General features: G+C 54.9%; 1 protein-coding gene across 1 annotated transcript in view; it reads right to left on the reverse strand.

Moving 5' to 3' along the window:
• Positions 1–14,539, reverse strand: part of HMCN2 (hemicentin 2) — a 170,188-nt gene that overhangs the window by 60,212 nt on the left and 95,437 nt on the right. The window contains exons 38-49 of the mRNA XM_025360526.1: positions 13,825–13,982; positions 12,995–13,118; positions 11,153–11,328; positions 10,311–10,407; positions 10,043–10,162; positions 7,591–7,752; positions 6,174–6,455; positions 4,894–5,061; positions 3,604–3,717; positions 2,586–2,672; positions 1,154–1,345; positions 113–286 (exon numbers count right to left, since the gene is read on the reverse strand). Coding sequence (XP_025216311.1) covers positions 113–286; positions 1,154–1,345; positions 2,586–2,672; positions 3,604–3,717; positions 4,894–5,061; positions 6,174–6,455; positions 7,591–7,752; positions 10,043–10,162; positions 10,311–10,407; positions 11,153–11,328; positions 12,995–13,118; positions 13,825–13,982 — 1,854 coding nt within the window. The remainder of the gene's footprint in view (positions 1–112; positions 287–1,153; positions 1,346–2,585; positions 2,673–3,603; positions 3,718–4,893; positions 5,062–6,173; positions 6,456–7,590; positions 7,753–10,042; positions 10,163–10,310; positions 10,408–11,152; positions 11,329–12,994; positions 13,119–13,824; positions 13,983–14,539) is intronic.

The following is a 14,539-nucleotide window of genomic DNA, read 5'->3' on the forward strand; positions in this document are numbered from 1 at the left end:
CAAATCTGCAGCCTCATGCCAGGCATAAGGACAAGCTTACTGGTCCTCTCCTCCAACCCAGATGACATGTCACCTGTCCCCTCCCTCCCTCCTCCCCACCAGAGGGCGTCACCTGGGAGCAGGTGGATGTTCCTGGAGGCCTCAAAAGGGACCCCGTCCTTCATCCAGGTGATGCTGGGCGAAGGGAAGGCCAGCGCCTCGCAGATCAGAGAGATGGGGTTGTGGATGGTCACGGTCACCTCCTCGTCTGCACTGTCCTCAGCCACTCCCAGGATGGTGGGAGCCACTGCGATGGGGGGCCAGGGGGCACTTGTGAGCAGAGATCCCTGACCCTAGGCTAAGGACCAGGAAAGCCTCAGACCCCGGTGCTTGGCCTTGGTTCTTCTGTCACTTACATTACCGAGATGGGAAACTGAGGCTCAGAGAAGCCCATGCCTGGGGTGGCCAGGCTTGAACTCAGGCCTGGGTGACCCAGAGCCCGGCTCTCCAAACATTAAGCAATACTACAAGGGAAAGCTGAATAATTTCTGCCTCCATGTCCCCCATAGCTTCTCGACATCCAGCCTCTCTACCAATTAACCAGAGGCTTCTCAATTCTGTTTGAGAGGTGAGCGGGAGTTGCGGGGCTTTGCTCCCCACTGAGCAGAGTAGCTATGCTTTCATTGGTCCCAAGATTTCTTCTTTCAACCCCTGCAGGGGACTCTCCTTTTAATGGCCAACATTTTAGAAACAGATTTTTCTAAGCTGTTTCTAAGCCCCTCTCATTTGATAGATGCTTTGTTTCTCCAGGCTAACAGAATAGTAGGTATGTACAGTCCTCAGGACATGGAGAGACGCCTGGTTGTGAACCCACCACCCTGGGGCCTGACAATAACTTTGTCACCTCTCTGAGCCCCAGGGATTCATCAGTGACATGGGGACAAGCACATCTCCTACCTCCTAGTGTCATTGTGAAGATTCAATCAATCAGACCCGTTGAAATGCCTGGCCCATAGTAAATGTTCAGTCAATAGAGTCGCTATATGATTTTTGTTGTTAAACTCAGAGAGTTAGAAGAAAAATAGTAGAATGGTTTGTGGGAAGTTGTAAGGAGCCAGTCACCTTGCTTCTCCCTCCCTCCAGCACCTGCGATGGCCAGATGTCCAGAACTTACACAGGACACTGAGCTGGAAGTGTTTGGTCTTCTCCCCAACAGCATTGGCTGCAATGCAGGAGTAGTGGCCAGCACTGGACAGGTTTGCCTGGAGGACCTGCAGGAGGACTCCGTCTGGGGAGATATGGTGGGCGTCTCCACCAGCCAGGGGCCGGCCATCTTTGAACCACGTGAGCTTGGGCTGTGGGTGGCCTGTGTGCAGAGCAGAGAACGAGACAATTTGGCAGCCGTTGACTAGGGCAGCACAGGGGTCACAGGCTAGTCCCGGATGGGTCAGGGAATGTGAATTCTCCATCCTGGCCCAGAGGCCCATGAAGCACAACAAGAAGCAGCAGAAGCAGCCTGTGCCCCTTCCTCTGTGACTTGGCTGCCTTCTCCTTACTGGGCAATGGGTAGAGATCGCCTGGTACAGACAGGCAAGACAGAAAAACAAGCTATTCCTTCCATCCATTCATTCATCCACCTGCCCACACACCACCCACCCATCCATGCATCCAACCATCCATTCATCTACCTACTCACCTATCCTTCCATTCAATCAATCATCTATTCATCTCTCCATTCATCCACATGCCCACCCACCCACCCATCCACCCAACCATCCAACTATCCAACCATCCATTCACCTACCTACCCAACTATCCCTCCATTCAACCAATCATCCATTCATTTCTCCATTCATCCATCCACCCACCCATTCAACCACCCATCCACCCAACCATCCAACCATCCATCCATCTACCTACCCACCTATCATTTATTCAGCCAATCGTTCATAAATCTCTCCACCCATCCATCCATCCATCTATGCACCCATCTACACATCCATCCATCCAACCCTCATTCATTCATCCACGCATTCATTTATCTACCCATTCACCTACCTATCCATCCATCCATCCATCCATCCATCCATCCATCCATACATTCACCCACCCACCCATCCATCCATCCATCCATCCATCCATCCATCCATCCATCCATCCATCCTTCAACCCATAAGCATTAATGGGAGCCTACTCTGCAAGGCACTGGGGAAACCATGGTGACAAGGCAGCAACTGGGTCTTCAAGAAGCTCAGATGCCACAAGGCCACTATGGTCCGATGTGGGTCAGTGCTAGGGCAGGGAAGCACAGGGGCTTGTGGGAGCCCAGTGGAGGTGGCCCACTGGGCCTCAGGGGCCAGCCAAGGACTCCCTGTGGAGGGTCCTGAAAGCTGAGGTCTGTAGTGAGGTGGGGAGAAGGAAGAGTGTTTGGGACGGAAGAACACATGCAGAGACGAGCCGGGACCTGATGCCGAGTCCAAGACATAGAGAGACCCCAGTCAGGAGGAGTGGGGCTGGGGCAGGTGGGCAGATCCCCAGCGATCCCCTCCTTTCTGAAGCTGCCTTCCCACCCCTTCTCCCAGCCCACCACATCATGTGGCCCTTACCTGTGACGTTGCACATCAGATGGGCAGTCTGTCCCTCAGGGACTTTGATCACCTCCTCCAGGTCCTCGTTCTCAATACTGGGAGGAACTGGGAGAAGCAGGGAGACAAATGGCTAGTGACCGGGGGGACTGGCCCGCCCAGGCTACACAATCACAGAACAGGAAGCCAAGGGCCCACCGTTTCTTGTGCCTCAGTTTCCCCATCCCATGCCTGTTTCCATAGGGTGGTGAGTTTAAGAAACATTTCCTGGCCAGGCGCGGTGGCTCAAGCCTGTAATCCGAGCACTTTGGGAGGCCGAGATGGGTGGATCACGAGGTCAGGAGATTGAGACCATCCTGGCTAACACGGTGAAACCCTGTCTCTACTAAAAAATACAAAAAACTAGCTGGGTGAGTTGGCGGGCACCTGTAATCCCAGCTACTCAGGAGGTTGAGGCAGGAGAATGGCGTGAACCCGGGAGGCGGGGCTTGCAGCGAGCTGAGATCCGGCCACTGCACTCCAGCCCGGGCAACAGAGCGAGACACCGTCTCAAAAAAAAAAAAAAAGGAAACATTTCCTGCTGGCTGACGGAAGTACCAGTGCCTCAGAAGAAGACTCTGATGAGAGGCAGGCAGTCTTAGTGGTGTCGAAAATATTTGCCCCTTCCACTTTGGATTGTCCCTGCTGTTTCTGGAAAGTTCCATGGCAGCCTCAGAACAGAGGTTTCTTGTCACCTGGGCTGGAGTGCAGTGGCACAATCACTGCAGCCTCTGCCTCCTGAGTAGCTGAGACTACAGGTGTGTACCACCACGCCCAGTTAATTTTTGTACATTTCGTAGAGATGGGGTTTCGCTACACTGCCCAGGCTTGAACAAAGGTTTTTGACGAGGCAAAGCGTACAAGGCTTAGCTTCTCCCTCCTTCTCTGTGCTGGACTCCTGCTACAGCATGAGCCATCAGTCTGGGGCCCTGCCTCTGGGAGCGCCCAGGCAGTGGGGAAGAGTTCATAGGGCACCCATGAGAATGGGGTTGTAACGCACCCAGCACCTCCACACTGAAGTTCCTCCGTGCCTCCCCAGCCTCGTTGCTTGCCAGGCATGAGTAGAGGCCACTGTCTTGCTCCTGTGTCTGAGTCATCTTCAGCATCCAGCCACCTGGGGAGGGAGGGGTGTGGGCCCCAAGCATGACTCTGAGCAGTATTCTGTCCCAAGCTGAGCCCCCTGCTGCCCAGCAGGAAGAGGCATTATAATTAGACGTGTACGTGTCTGTCTCCCATTGTGTCCTGTTCCTCAGATCCAGAAACTGAGGCCCAGGAGGGTAAACAAATGGATGGCGCTGCCTGGAGATTAGACATGTACCAGAATAAATCTGAGGACCCTGCTCTAGCAAGAAGTATCTGTCACCCGGCCACCCCTGGCTCTGGGAATTGGCTGCAGCTGAAGGGAGAGCAATGGGTTATGTAGTTCTGGCCCAGCAGACCTCTGCTCTACTCTGACAGACATGGTAAAAGAGCTTCTCCTCCCAAGGACCTCTCAGGGAGAGACAGCTCCTCTCAGAGGAACCCAAGGGTCTCCCAAGACCAGTGTGGGGAGGGCAGATACACAGGACACAGGCCACCACTGCTGTTACTGCACCCAGAGCAGACATTACTAATTGATTGCCACATTCCTTTCCACTGGGCCCAATGCAGTCTCCAAATTCCTAACTACAGAATGCACCCGGCAATTCTTACCAAGTGCTCAGAAGTGATGCCCAAGAGGAAATGTATTTGCCATCTCATCACAGGCTGCGTGGAACAACCGATAGGTGACTGAGGCATAGCCTCAGGGGCCTTGAAGTCCTTGCAGGATTTGGATGGGACAGAGACTCCTGGGCCTCAGTTCCTCATTTGTATACCAGCAAGAACCTCGCAAACCCATTTTATGAGGGGGATAAATATTCAGAGGAGAAGGTGCTTAGGTCAGCACATCCAAAATCTTGCTACTGTTCTGTGGGATGTTATATGTAAGTGCCAACGTTTCGTTTTGTTTTTTTTCTGCAGGACTTATCAGAACCTTTGCTATGCAAATGTTCACTGTGGTTCTCTAGGTGAGCAGAGCAGGAAGCCTTTTCCAAATTTATCTAAATCCGTGATTTTTTTCCTGGAGCACCTCACCTGACTAGTGTTTTGGGCTACATTCTTTGGGGACCAGCAGCTGGAATGATTATTCCAACCAGGCCTGGCAGCTCAGGGTCAGAGGTCATGGGCATGTAATGGATAGAGGCAGAGGCAGAGGCAGAGGCAGAGGGCCCGCCTGATTCCCAGGATCCAACCTTGACTGGTATCTTACCTGCCAGCAGGTAGGTGTCCTCCCCAGGGCTGACAGGCTCCTCCCCTCGGAACCAGCGGATGGCCGGGGGCGGGATCCCTGTAGCTTCACAGAGCAGAGTTAAGGGGCTGTGCAAGGCGGCAGTGATGTTGGTCAGCGGGTCCAAGTCTCCAATGAGCTCTGGGGGCACTGGACACAAAGAAGCCACATTCAGGGTGCAGATCGGGGCTGTGCGCTTCATGCTCCTTCCCTAGCCCCACTGACTGCCCCCCAACTCCACCCAATTGGGAGAGTCTGAGGAGCGGAAGTGATGAGAGCAGAGCTGCTCCCCCTAAAACGAGGACACCTAGGAGGGAGCCAGTGGCGCCACAGGCTGGGCTCTGGAGTCAGGCAGGCTCCTTGGGCCTCAGTCTCCCCAAGCCCTCAGCGGGCTGCTGGGGGATTCAACAGGAACACGTGAAAGTACCCAGTCCAGTGCCTGGGCAGGGCAAGCGCTGAGCCAGTGGGACTGGAATTCGTGTAAAGGTGAGGCCAGACGTGCCTCCTAAATCCACATGTGGAAGCTAAGTGGCAATGCTGCAGTTCTGAAGGAATCTGTTCCTGAAGGAAGCCACTCTCTATCCAGGGAGATGGGGGTGTTGGGGATATCTGGGTGAGGCTCGAGATCCCAGCAATGGTGAGGGGGCTCCTCCCTAAACTGATCCTTGCCCACCTCTCCCACCCTATCTCTTACCATTCCCTGTCTCCACCCTGAATTATCCCTTCAGGCATACAGTAGGAGCTCAGTAAATGATTGGAATGCATAAGGCTGCCTCAGCAACCCTCTGCCTGGCATGTGCTTCCCCTCATCTAGCAGCTGCCTAACTCCTACTTACCTTCTATGGTCCAGCTTAAAGGAGACCTCCTCTGGGAGGCTGCCCTGACCTGTCCCAACAGTATTCAAGGTTTTCCTGGTCTCTCACAAGCCCCTGAATTCTCCCCATCACATACCAGTCATACAGGACAGGGACTGCTTACTTCCCCAGTGCGCAGAACAGAGTAGGGGAAGAGTGAACCCAGGAGAGAGAAAGGGAGGAAGGAGAGGTGAATTGGGGGAAATTGGGGCCATTTGGGACCAGTCCTGATTGTGAGAGCAGTGCTGGTGGCTTCCCCCAGCAGAAGCTCTCATTAGAGCCCTGACTCCAAAAAGAACAGGTGTGACCCAAGGATCACAGCCTGAGGGCTGCACCTGGAGATTGAACCGGCCTTGCCTGCTCTAATCTGCCCCAACCCACCCTCCTCCAGCAGCTGCCAGTCCTCACCCAGCACAGAGAGCTCAAACCTCCTCTCTGCCCTCCCAGCCAGGTTCTCGGCCACACAGCTGTAGCGTCCGGCGTGGGCAGCCCGGGCCCGCTCTACACGCAGGCTCTGACCCTGGTTCTGTAGCTGCAGGCCCAGTTCGGCCCCCACGGGCTGTCCGTCCTGCTCCCATGTCACTGTCGGAGGGGGTTTCCCTGTGGCGTTGCACTCCAGAGTGGTCACTCCATCCTCAACCACGGAGACCTGTGTGGGAAGCTCCTGGGGACCGGCAATCTGAGGGGGAACTGTAGGGATGGGGAGAAAGCCCATCAGAGAAAGCTGCTGAGGCCACCAGGCACCACACACTTGCCCCAGGCCCCACAGGGACACACCCTCTCCCCTTGCCATCACCGGCTGTGTCACCTCGTGACCTCACCTCTCCTGGCCTCCATTTTCCTTCCCAACAATGGGGTCATAACAGCAACCTACTGCTAGAGCCTGGGAGTCACAGGCAGGCCTGCTATGTGGGGAACAACCCTTTCGGGATGTGTGATGGGTTTTCTTCCTCAAAAACCAGAGACTTCCTGGAGTTTCAACAGTTGTTGGGACTGGTTGGGGGTGGAAAATTATTCTGTGGGTGGGTTTCTCCTCAAGATGTTGAACAGCACTTTTCCTGGTTTTATTTTCCAGCAGGATTTTTACAAGGCTGGGGGATTTCATTGCTTCACTGCAGGACCAGGTGATACAGTTTAGGTTTCCATCACATAGAGGAGCTTCACATAACGCTCACACTTCCTCTGTGTTTCCAGCTGTTTCAGCTGTGGCTTTTCTCCTCCAGACCACTGGGGGACCCTTAGGGATTGTGCTACAGCCCCCCTGCCTGCCATGCTTAGGTTAGTGAGAAGCTGTGTGGGAGGGGCAGTCAAAATGCCAGGTGATACGTTTTTGGCTGTGTCCCCACCCAAATCTCATCTCGAACTGTAATCCCACGTGTGGAGGGAGGGGCCTGGTGGGAGGTGACTGGATCATGGGGGCGGTTTCCTCTATGCTGTTCTTGTGGTAGTGAGTGAGTCAGTCAGTTCTCATGACATCTGCTTGTTTGATAAGTGTCTGGTGCTTCCCCCCTTCGCGCTCTCTCTCCTGCCGAAATGGAAGGTGTGCCTTCCCTCCCCTTCACCTTCTGCCATGATTGTAAGTTTCCTGAGGCCTCCCCAGCCATGTGGAACTGTGAGTCGATTAAGCCTCTTGTTTATAAATTGCCCAGTCTCAGGTGGTATCTTTAGAGCAGTGTGAGAATAGACTCACACACCAGGAATCTGAGGGAGGAGAAAGCCTGCACCACACACCATCACTTCCCTGTATTTGCTCCGATTTGAGGGTGGCACCTGCCCAGGCAGCCCATGATCCCAGACCCTCCCAGCGCCCGCCCGGCTCACCCACCGTGCACCTCCAGCTGCAGGTCCTGGCTGCTGTTCCCCGCCACGTTGCTGCACTCACAGGTGTATGTTCCTTCCTGAGCCAGCTGGGCCTGTCCCAGGTACAGCAGCCTCCCCACAGCCGACACCTGCTGGAGACCAGCCCCCTCCCCTGGGAGGGGTTGACCTGGGTGCAGGGAAAAAGAAACTCCTGGTCCAGGGTATTTGCAAGGACATGATGTCTTTCCACCGGGAAAGTTCGTCCTCCCACCCATTCTTGCCAACTCCTGCTCATCCTTCAGGTGTCCATTTAGACACTACCTCTTCTAGGAAGCCTTACGTGAGTGCCACATCTGGTCCTGGTGCCTCTTCTGAGCTCCTCCCTATCCCTCTAGGCTTCTCCCCATCACAGATCTGCCTACAGGTGCCCCATCTGAATCTTACTCTGGCCTGGACCCTCCAGAATGGCAGACCCTGCCTCAATTTCCTTCTGGGATCTTTTTTTTTTTTTTTTTTTTTTTGAGACAGAGTCTCGCTGTGTTGCCCAGGCTGGAGTTCAGTGCCACGATCTCGGCTCACTGCAACCTCTGCCTCCTGGGTTCAGGCGATTCTCATGCCTCAGCATCCCAAGTAGCTGGGATCACAGGTGCACCAACACACCTGGCTAATTTTTGTATTTTTTAGTAGAGATGGGGTTTCACCATGTTAAGTTAGGCTGGTCTCGAACTCCTGACCTCAGGTGATCCACTGCCTCAACCTCCCAAAGTGCTGGGATTACAGGCGTGAGCCACCGCGACCAGCCTCCCCCTGGGATCCTTAGTGGCTCCCCAGGGCCTGGCACACAGCAGGGCTCAATAAAGGCTACTGACGGAATGACCATCCATTTAGCTATAGTGGCCTGAGGAGGATGACCAGGCAACTGGTAGACCTGGCATCAAGACGACCTCTTGTAGGAGGAGGATTTGTCAACCTTGACCTACTGGATTAAACCCTTCCACCTCTGTTTCTAGAGGAGGAGACCTCTGGACTGGGTCATGACTCAATATGCATGTCCCAGCAGGGAAGCAGACCCAGTGGCCACATGGCATTGCTTCCTCCCTCTCTGTCCTGGTGACCTCAGCTTGTCTTGCTACTCCCAGGCTGCTTCCTAGTCCAGATCTCTCCTCTGAGCTCCAGACACCTGTCTCTCACCATCCACTGGACACCTCACTAGGCGTTTAGCAGATGTCTCAAGATTAATTCACCCCAAATGCTAGGTCTTTCTACCATACCTGCCCCTGGGGTCTCCCATCCTGGTAATGGCAGCTCCGTGCTCTTCCATCATCCCTAATTCCCCACCTCCTCTCTCATTCCTTCATCCAAGCAGCATTCCTGCCCCAGGACCCTTGCACTTACCCTTATCTCCGCCTGGGATGCGTTTCCCTGTGATATTCTCATGTTCAGCCCTGACCTTTTCAAGTCTGCTTGGTCAAGCATTCCTGGCCACCCAACTTAAAACTGCAAATCCTACAATCCCCCAGGATATCTTCCCCGGCTTCCTAGCTTTATTTTTCTCCATAGCATTTATCACTTAGGGTACCGAGTCATGTACTAACTGTGTGTTTATTATCTGACTGCCCCCACTGTGAGGGTGGGGATCTGTTTTATCCTCTGCTGTATTTCCAGTGCCTAGAACAGGGCCTGGCACAGTCGCTCAATAAATATCGGTTAAATGGGCTGGGTGCAGTGGCTCATGCCTGTAATCCCAGCACTTTGGGAGACCGAGGTGGGCAGATCACCTGAGGTCAGGAGTTCGAGACCAGCCCGCCCAACATGGTGAAACCCTGTCTCTACTAAAAATATATAAATTAGCCAGGCATGGTGGCACCTGCCTGTAATCCCAGCTACTTGGGAGGCTGAAGCAGGAGAATCACTCCGACCCAGGAGGCGGAGGTTGCAATGATCTGAGATCGCACCACTGCACGCCAGCCTGGGCAACAGAGCAAGACGCTGTCTCAAAAAAGAAAAAAATTTGGTGAAGCGAATTCCAAATGTTTTTTGAGCACCTTTTTTGTACATACACTGAACTTGGAATTCAGCGTTGGTCAAGGTGGTGCCTCACAGGCGTCACAGACTAATGGAGGAACACACACAGACTAATGTGAGTAACATGACAAGTGACAGGGACTGCATCAGGGAGGCTCTGTCCCAGCCTGGCAGTCAAGGAGGGCTTCCTGGAAGAAGGGACGTCTGAAGTGAGGCCTGAAGATCAATCCAGCTCTTACTGGCAGAGCAGGACCAGGGGCTCCTGCAGGCTCAGGGACTGAGGAGAGAGGGGCTAGGCGAAGTGTCACTTCTGTAACCAGCATCCCTACCCCCTCGAGCCATAAGTCCCGCCATCTCAGCTAGGCTCTGGGGTGGGGGTAACCAGTGGGGGCTGGGCATAGCCTCCTTGTGCCTGGCAATGAGGTGGGGCTGGGCAAGGGCAGCAATCCTACCGTCCTTCCTCCAGGAGATCTTGGGGAAGGGGACGCCCCAGCATTCGCAGGACAGCCTGGCAGGATGTCCCTCGCTCACGGTCAGGGTGTGGGATTCCCTCGAGGGGAACACTGGAGCGACTGAGTCACAGCAGAGAGAGGGTTAGTGGGGGTGGGACTGGGATGGGGAGGGGATGAGCAAGGCGAGGGCAGGCTGGAGGAGGGCTGTGTCCTGGGACCCAATCAAGGTAACAGCCCCCTCCCCGTGCCCGGCCCGGGAGACCCTCACCCCAGACGTTGAGATTGTAGTGTTTCTCTGAGCGGCCGGCCTGATTCAGCGCCTCACAGGTGTAGCGGCCCGCATCCCACACGTCGGCTCTGTCCACCTGGCCGAGAGCAGAGATACCCCATAGGTGGGGACAGCACAGAGATGGGTGAGCCCTGGACAGACTGTGTGACTGCAGGCACGTCACATGACATCGCTGAGCCCCAGGTTCCCCACCTGGAGCACAGGGCAGGGACAGCATCTCCCCACCAGCTGTACCAGGAAGTTTCCAGAAGCCGGTGCCCGTGGTGGGCCTGAGAAGGGCCCCCCGGATGGCAGGCCTGCCAGCCTCCCCACCTTCACATCCATGGCCCAGATCTGCTAAGGGGAAGGCATGTGACTGGATCAGACCTGCTCCTGCCTTTCATCTGCTCCCAGCCTCTTTGGAAAGCCCAAGAAAACAGACCCGAAGAGAAAGTGGAGGAAGAAGGCTGGTGGGGTGCAGGGCACTTGTGCTCAGGGGTCAGATCCTGACATGGGGGTGCTGGGGCTAGGCTGTGGCTTTGAAGAATGAACGGAAGGAGGGGAAGCCAAATGACAGTGCTCTGAGTTGGGAATGATCATATCACAAGGTGTAGAGGGGTGGGAGGAGGAACAGGCAGGTGAGGTAGGTTCTAACCCAACAGCTGGCACCACTCAGCTGATTCAGGGGCCCTGAGGGAGGCCCTTAGGACCCAGTCCTGGGGTTTTGTCCCCCATCCCCTGGGAGGAAGAGGGCTTGTAGGTCACTGAGCTGGGGCACCTGCAGGCCCCATCCTGCCTGTGGCCCGAGGTGGAGGCCTGCTTGGCTGACGGGACCTGCACACCTGCAGCAAGGCTTTGTCTGCGGAGAGGTGGACTCCAGGCCGTGGTTCCAGGGGCCGCCCGTCCTTCCACCAGCTCAGCACAGGAGGGGGCATGGCGTGGCTCTGGCACTCCAGGGCCACTGACTCATTGGCCACGACGGACACATTCAGCTCTTCTCCGAGGATACTCGGGGGCACTGTGGGAGGGGGCAGGAGAGGGGCTCCCTCAGGCACATGGAGGGGGCTGGCAAGGAGGGGCCATACCCTGGGTCAGGCCTAGCTACTCGTGGCAGCCTGGAGTGCCCACCCTTCCTCTGCCTTCAGTCCTGCTTCAGAGGAGCCAGTCTGAGTAAGATTGTCGCGATATCCACATCCCAGATTTCTGCAGCACATTTCCACAGAGGGAAACTGGGGAAGGAAACTCAGGGTCTCCCTGTGTTATTCCTTACAGATGTCTGTGAATCTACAATTATCCACAGTTATCTCAAAACTTTCTAAAATTTAAAATTTTTGTTAAAAAATTTTTTTAAAGCAGGTCTCAGAACCACCTTTTGCCCCTGAAACAAAAATAACCAGCGTGGCTTTGCAGGAAGGAACGCAGGGTCCAGGGGGAGAACTCCTGGGGTGGAATCCTGCCTTCCACCACTCACTCACCATGCGAGGCCCTTGGGATGCTACTTACACTGCTGGGCCTCAGTCTCCTCATCTGTAAAGTGGGGATAATGAAAATCTCCACCTGGTGGGGCCGCCATGAGGTTAAATCCAATGGCACAGGTGGGGTTCTTGGCCATACGATATGTGTTAACCATCTTCACTCCAGCAAAGGGAAAGAGCTAGAATCAAATCCTTCGTACCACCTCCCACCTAAGACTAAGTTCATTCGCTTTCTCTTTCCTTCTTTCCTTTTCTTCCTTCCTTCCCTCCTTCCCTCTTTCCTTCCTTCCTTCCTTCCTTCCTTCCTTCCTTCCTTCCTTCCTTCCTTCTCTCTCTTTTTCTCTCTTTCTTTCTTTCTTTTTTTTTTTTTTGACAGAGTCTGGCTCTATTGCCCAGGCTGGAGTGCAGTGACATGATCTCAGCTCACTGCAACCTCCACATCCCAGGTTCAAGTGATGCTCCTGCTTCAGCCTTTCAAGTAGTTGGGACTACAGGTGCACACCACCACACCCAGCTTTTTTTTTTTTTGTATTTTTAGTAGAGATGGGGTTTCATCATGTTGGCCAGGCTGGTCTCGAACTCCTGACCTCAAGTGATCCACCCACCTCAACTTCCCAAAGTGCTGGGATTACAGGCATGAGCCACCGCACCCAGCTCCCAGCGTTCCTTCTTATACCCCCTACAGAGCCCCAGAAAAACCCAGAGGAGGACATTTAAAAATAAGCTACTGTGGTTGCAGCAGCTTCGTGAGCTCAGGGGCTTAGTGAGTCCCCATGGTGACTTTTGAGGTGAATGCTATTCTTCCCATTTTGCAGATGAAGAAATGGTGGCTCAGAGAAGCAAAGTGACCAGCTCAAAGTCACAGAGGCAGGGTTTGAACCCCATGTCGGTGACACTCAAGAGCCAGCTTTCCTAACCATCACTCCACGCTGCTCCTGCTACTTCACACCGCTTCCGCCTCTCCCTGAACACAGGGCAGGACTCCTGGCTATGCGGGGCCACCTGCCCACCCTCCCACCCGTTGTGGGAGCTCACACTCCAGGGCAGGTCTGGAGCTCGCTGATCCGTACTGGAAGGCCGCTGTTCTCAGGTGGGCACTCCTCCATCCACCCAGCCCCTCTCCCTTTGGAAGTGACTGGGAATGCCCCCCACCCCATCTCCTTGGAGTTGCTGCTCTGAACCACGTGCCTTTCCCAGTCTGAGACTCACTGTGGACTTGCAGGACGACATCCCGGCGGTCCTCGCCCACCGCGCTCACAGCCACGCAGGAGTACCTCCCAGAGTCGGAGGCCCGGGCGCTGGTCAAGGTGAGGACCCGGCCCCCAGGGAAGACCTGTGACCCCAGGGGGAAGCCCAAATTAGGCAATTGTCCTGCTGTTGCACACCCCAAGGGGCAGAACCCCACGTGCCCAAGCTGGCCCTGCTGCCGGGCACGCCCGGACAGCCTGCCCCAGACCCTCAGAGCCCCTCATGATGCAGGGAAACTGAGGGTTGCATCTGGGCCTCTGGACCTCTGCCAGCTGGCAGGCAATGACATTGGACCTCAGGAAGAGTCCTCTAGAGCCCCTCTGTCCACTCGTCACACATGGCCAGTGAGCCCTTGAAATGTGGCCAGGCCGAATTGAGACGGGCCCCAGGTACAAAATACGCCACAGACGACAAAGAGTTAATATGAAAAGAAGAATATAAAATATCTCAATAACTATTTTTTATTGATCTCATGATGAAATGAAGCTATTTTGGATATAGTGGATTAGCTAATGTGTATTATTAACATTGATCTCACCTGTTTCTTTTTACTCAGTTTACTGTGGCTACAAAAACATTTACAATGACATAGATGGTTCATGTTCACGGAATGCATCATTACCATTGGGCAGTGTGGCTCCAGCCTCTCTGTTCAGCCTCACCTCCCTCCAGCCCTCGGCCCTGGGCTATCGCTGCTTCTCCCTCACCCTAAGCTCCCAGGGCCTGACCTCTGTTCCCAGCATCCATGGGAGGTGCAGGGAGGTGAGCCGGGGTCACCCAGCCCTACTGACCTGCAAGCCAGGGGTCCCTGCAGGGGACACAGGGTTTCCATCCTTCAGCCACATCAGTATGGGGCGGGGGGCACCGGTGGCATTGCAGGTCAGACGGACAGGGGTGTTGACCAACACAGGGCCTGGCAGGCTGGGTGGCAGCGTGATTCGAGGGGGCACTGCAGGGCAGGGGTGACATGGGGCACAGGCTGAGTCCCACTGGGGCAAAGCAGGCAGGGCCCCTGGCTGGGCACCCCTGCAGGAGCACACAGTCACAGCAAAAGCACAAGGGCAGCCATCCAGACACAGGCTCTGAGCCACTCCACTGCCCCTGAAGCTACTCATTCCATCCTTTCAACACCACCACGAGGCTTCTATAGATGGGAAACTGAGGCTCACAGACAGGAAGTCACCTGCCCCAAGGCTGACCAGCCAGGAAGCAGCACTCGCATGCAGGCCTCTGGTCAGCAGGTCATTTATTATGGGGACAGGGAGGGGACCAAGGGTCTCTGGACAGTGCTACTTCCTAACTCAGGGGTGTGAGATTAAATACCGTATCACAGGCAGTCCCCTTTTGGCAGAAAACAGCCAGAAGATTCCATTGTATCTGGGAGGCACCAGCCATGATGCCCAGGGTCCCAGGCCCCTGCCCAGCTACCCACTGTTCTTAGACCCAACCTCTCCCATGGCCCATGAGGCCCAAGAGGTCCGGCCTCCATATGGCCACCAGCACCAT

This window comes from Theropithecus gelada, chromosome 15, assembly GCF_003255815.1.
Source record: "Theropithecus gelada isolate Dixy chromosome 15, Tgel_1.0, whole genome shotgun sequence".
Taxonomy (NCBI): Eukaryota; Metazoa; Chordata; class Mammalia; order Primates; family Cercopithecidae; genus Theropithecus; species Theropithecus gelada.